The sequence below is a fragment of the Phaethon lepturus genome, unplaced genomic scaffold (assembly GCF_000687285.1).
Source record: "Phaethon lepturus isolate BGI_N335 unplaced genomic scaffold, ASM68728v1 scaffold56195, whole genome shotgun sequence".
Lineage (NCBI taxonomy): Eukaryota > Metazoa > Chordata > Aves > Phaethontiformes > Phaethontidae > Phaethon > Phaethon lepturus.
In genome coordinates, this window is record NW_010540901.1 from 5,001 (window position 1) to 10,226 (window position 5,226).

The 5,226-nt window shown below is 41.2% G+C and overlaps 1 protein-coding gene across 1 annotated transcript; it reads right to left on the reverse strand.

Moving 5' to 3' along the window:
• Positions 1-2,604: 2,604 nt before the first annotated feature.
• On the reverse strand, positions 2,605-4,818 carry ZNF536 (zinc finger protein 536). The gene has a single exon (XM_010287553.1). The coding sequence runs from the start codon at positions 4,816-4,818 to the stop codon at positions 2,605-2,607; it is 2,214 nt and encodes a 737-aa protein (XP_010285855.1).
• Between the last annotated feature and the right edge of the window lie 408 nt (positions 4,819-5,226).

The following is a 5,226-nucleotide window of genomic DNA, read 5'->3' on the forward strand; positions in this document are numbered from 1 at the left end:
GGTTTTTATGATGAATTCAGAACTACTATCATGTTAAGAGCACCAATTTATAAAGAAGAATTCATTGGTTAAGATCTGAAAAAATAGTTTCTCAGGCCCTACTGACCCAGTTTTCAACAAAAAAGAATCAAGTGATGCAAATTAAGTTTTGAGACATTGTTATGCAGTCTGAGAAATTTGTAAAACTGTGTTTTGCAGTGATTTCTTAATAGAAGATTCAATGACTACTTAATTCTTCCCTACGCAAAAAAAAAAAAATCTGATTTCTTTATAGTCTGCAGGTTTATCTTTCACAGGTAGTGATAAAATACACACTTCGTAATGAAGAAAGGTTCCAACAATATTCCAACATGGCAATAAAATTAATTTTAAAGTACTAAAGAATATGTAGATTTTGTTCTGGTAAAATGCAATACTATCTTCCTTTCATCTGATTAAAAAGTTATAAAAATGTGCACGCTCTACATGATAGGATGTATGACACCGAGAGCCTTCCTAGATTTACTGGGAACAGACTAAAGGACACAATCAGATATTAATATAAAAGATCTGGTTTTCTTCAGTAAAAACGAGTGTGCTTCTAGCAACTGTTACTGCACATATTTTGCTTTCATTTTTATGTGCTTCAATATAAATGCATCAGGTGTGAAAATAAATATTTTAAATAAGTTGTAGTTTAAGTTAAAAATCATTTTAAATTAGTGGCCAGAGGGAGAACAACACTGTGGTGTTATCTTTTGCCTCTGAAGGCAGGAAAAACTTCCCACAACAATACATTTAACGAACCAGAACACTTGGAATTAAAAGTTTTCAGGGCACTCAAAACACACCAACTTTCACATGCATTGTTTTGAATCCTCTTCAATCTCTATCAGTCCAGCCTCACTCAGAAGACTCTGGGGCTCCATTTTTCCAAACTTTTTCAGACAGCCCTGGAAGGCTTCAGACAGAACTGAAACGATTTCAGGATCGTTTATTTCTGATTGCTGTATGTCATTGCAAAACAAAAGTGATGCTTTTTATATTAAAGAGGAGCGTTCTCCCCGCCCCCCTTGCCAGTGTGTAGGGTTTTTAAAAGTGAAAGTTAGAAAAATAATCTTCATCCTGACATATTTTCAATCCTCTTAAAACAATCTCAACGACTATATATAGTATGAAATTAGCTCTCGCGTGTTACCCTTGTTCCTACACAGAATTTTCTAATGTGTCTCACCAGTAATAAATTGTAAACGAGGCTATGACTCTAAGAGTAGACTGTGTTTCATGGGTATTTAAACAACAGCATTAAGTACTATAGGAATCTGTGGAATGTGGAGTGCAGATTTATGTGTCTTAACAATTTCTTTACTGGTTTGTAATAAGCCAGCAAACTAACACTTTATTTTTATATTAATTCGGCCTCAGAAGTAGAGTATACTGGAGCATGACAAGAACAACAAAAATAAACTGGCATGTACTTAATAACTGTAACAGTGAATTGCCTCCAATACTAAAATATTTATCGAAACTGGGGGAAAAAAAACCTAAAAAGAATTACCCTCAACAGCCTGCTACCAGCTCTTTAACAGTGGGCAATGTAATGCCTTAAGGTACCTCAAACTGTCTTTCATTTTCTAGACTTAATGGCTGATTGCAGAAATCAATGTTGCCATTAGTAACAGAGTATTTGTTATGGCATGATTTCCTCTGTTGTTAGGCTTGCAGAATGATTACAGTATTAGTGAGGTGCTTTCTTTATAAAGGGCTGAAGATATAACTTTCAATTTACTATCCATTAGTAAGTGACTTTGGAAATATAGATGAGGCCAGAAATCTTACCTGTTATTACTTGGAGATTTTATTTCAGCAGTCATAGGCTAGTAACTTTAAAAATTGTACCAGGAAGCTCAATATTTTATAGACATCTCCAATGAAATATTATCTGCTTTGCTATTTTATACACAGCAAGTTAACATGACATACAATGCAATTAAAATGTTTCAGCCCAATTTCTATTTTTCTTGTACTTTCAAATAGATGTGAATTAAGCAGAAGGTTTCATACATGTTAAAATGTGCACATAAGTTAAAAGACTGTCAAAAAGTTAGTAATTTGTGAATCTCTCTGTACCAGTGGCCAGGTACAAGTACCTGTCTCAGCTAAGTAATTGGTATGGTTGTGGGCATAAGGGCAATCAGAGGGGTTAGCCAACACGCTGTTTATTAATCCTAATTCTTTGAACCACAGCTCAAAGAAGGCATTTTTCCTCAGCCTTTCAAATGGAGCACATGGAAAGATCTGCAAGAGAGACACGATGAATAGAACAGGAGGAAAACAAGCCTCCTTCCAAAACCTGGAGGGAGAGGCCCTGGAAGCGACATTGCCATCGATGACTCTGCAGACCCTGCGCGCTGCTGCCGGTGGGCTGGTGGAGGCGACAGCTGAAAGGCTAGGAACCCTGCCCTTGGAGGGGAGAAAAGGGTAAGCCGAGAATTAACCTCGAAGGCATTGCGGGAACCCAAACACAGATGTTCTGGCATATAACACCACGTCCCTGTGGACTGCTAGGCAACGACCTAACAAGAGAATGCATAAACTACTTTGCTGCTGTGATTTCAAATATAGCTATGAAGCTTTCAGTGCAGAGAGGGAAGGAGAAGTTATCATACCTGAAGAGGAGGGTGAGGAAGGATGTGGGCTGTCCTCCTGGGCACTCCCCGTCTGAGAGAGACCCCCACCTACTCCACTTTCTTCAGTAATGTTAGAGGACCCCGGTGTTGTCGACCTGCTGACAGACTGAGACTCTTGATCGCTTCCAGACCCACGTCGCTCATCAAGACTACCTTGAATTATCTCATCTTCTCCTTTCCTGTCTCTTTTGTGGACCCTGGAGTGAACGACCACTTGGTGGTATGTTCTAAAAACCCTTCCGCAGTCTGGGCATTCAGTTGGCTTTTCTTTTACGTTTCCATGACTTTGTAAGTTGTAATCGAGTCCCTGGTTCATACCATGTGACAAAAAATCTCTACTGCCTTCTAAAGGGTCTAGTTTGTTTGGCAAGTCTCTCTGATTGCCCATTTTAGTGCTGTGAACCAAATCAGCAGGCATTTTCTGCTTAGAGCCATCTGCTCCTACTAACACATACTCCCGCTTCTCCTTATCAAACATAACTCCAGCATTTGCCAAAGTGTCTTCATGGCTGCGCTGTATCTGCTGCTCTTTAGACAAAAAGCCATGTTCCATGGCCATTCCCCTTGCCATAAGCTGCCAGGCCTGATAGCTGTTTACTGGATCCATCTCTGCCGCTTTGGCGGCAGCTTGTAACCTTTCTATACAGCTGGATTTCAGAGGAGGCACCAGATTGAGACAGCCCAATAAAGAATGTTTATCCCCTTCAGCAATACTGTGGCCAATGCCAGAGATGGGTGAAAGGAGCTTCCCCAAGACTTCTTTCTCTTTCATGGGCATATCTCCCTTGTTATAGATTTGATTTTGTTCACTTAAACTCGCTTTGTCGGGAGGAAGAAACCCGCTCTGCAAACATGACAGATATCTTGAATATAAGTTTGCATGAGCTTCCTGGGACATGCTGCTGATGGAGACAGGTACTTCGGGATCATTAGGAGATTTGTTCTTAACAGATAACTTATTCAGGTGAACTTTCATGTGATTTTTAAGAAACCAAGGCTCCTTGAATCGCCTCCCACAGATCTGACAGCAGTGTTCAAAGGAATCCTTGTGCTTCCTCATGTGGCCTTTTAGGAACCAGGCTTGGCTAAACACTTGGCCACACACCTCGCAACGAAACTCGTTGGTGGATTGCTCCCCATTCCCGTTGGAGCCCTGGCCCTGTGCTGACTCTGCAGTTATGTGAGCCTTCTCCACATGGCTAATCAGCTCTTCCTCCTGCGAGGCGGCAAAGTCACACAGGGTACACTTGTAAGGCTTGTGTAGGATCCTTATGTGCCTGTCCAGCTCTTCTCGCTTCTTAAACTTGCCTTTGCAAAATGTGCATCTGAACCCAGCTGTCTGAGCAACAACTTCTTCCTGGACACTAACTGGCTTTGGAGAGGGAACAGGGTTTGAAATATCAGGTGTGCTGTGATTAGCTGGCACAGACAAGTTACAGTTTGCAAGAGGCATTGGCTGAGTGTGCTGCTGTGCTTTCACGTCAGGTCGTGGCTGCAAGAGGCTGCTCTTCATCTGTTTGTCCCGAAGAATTGCTCTCTCCTCCAGCTCATGTAAAAGTCTGTTTTCTTCTCGAACTCTTCCACGACCTTTGCCAAGGTTTCCAAGCTTATGAGTACGCAGGTGTATCTTCAGGTTGCCTTTTTGAGCTGCTCTGTGGTCACAGTAGGGACACTTAAACGGTTTCTCTCCAGTATGAGTTCGCATGTGTAGCGACAGGATGCTGTTAAATCGAAAGCGTTTCCCACAGAGGGGACACGGGTACTTCCTGTTTTTCCTGGCATCATCCTCTATATCGCTCATCTGAGACATAATCCCTAGGTTTTGTCCATTTAAGAACTGCTGCAGATCCACGCGTCCATTCAAACTGGTGTCAACCTCTCTGTTGAGCTGGTTTGCCAGCAGTGCCATCTGACTGCTGATGGGCTGGTTTGCTATGGACATGTGGCTTTTGTCTTCTAGCGGCGCTGATGCCTTCTCCTCTGGATTCTGCCTGTTCTGGAGCTCCGGGAAGGCATGGCTGAGCTGGGAAGTGATCTGGTGCAGCTTCTGACTCATTGAATACTGCCCATTGAGTATCGTGCTGTTGAGATGGGCGTCAGCTTCTGGCACAGATGAAGAAACACCAAGGCACAAACTAGCTTCCTCCATCCCTGAAAATCAGAAAATATTTTAGATTCAGACTGTGAGAGAGTTATAAGCATTGAATCACTGACGAACTATTTGCATTTTATGTTTTACCTACTCATAATAATGCAAAGGAATTAGCGTAAAAACAATAAAAAGTGCATTAAATGCCAACTGTGCTACACAATTTGATCATACATGTGCTTTCATCATTCTGCATGTTTACCAATAACCATTAATTACTATTTTAAAATATGCTACAATTTCAAAATCTAATTATTACAGAAGGGGCAAAGGCTTTTACCACCTCCCTTGTCTTTCTTCCTGTGAAATCGCACCTGTTTACATTTCTAAATCTACAGAAAAAGAAATGTTATGCGTCTCTCCCATTTCCATTAGAAAAGCCAGCCAAAAAACAAAACAAAACAAAAA

Coding starts and splice junctions, on each gene's coding strand:
- ZNF536 (XM_010287553.1), bottom strand. CDS start 4,818: ATGGAGGAAGCTAGTTTGTGCCTTGGTGTTTCTTCATCTGTGCCAGAA.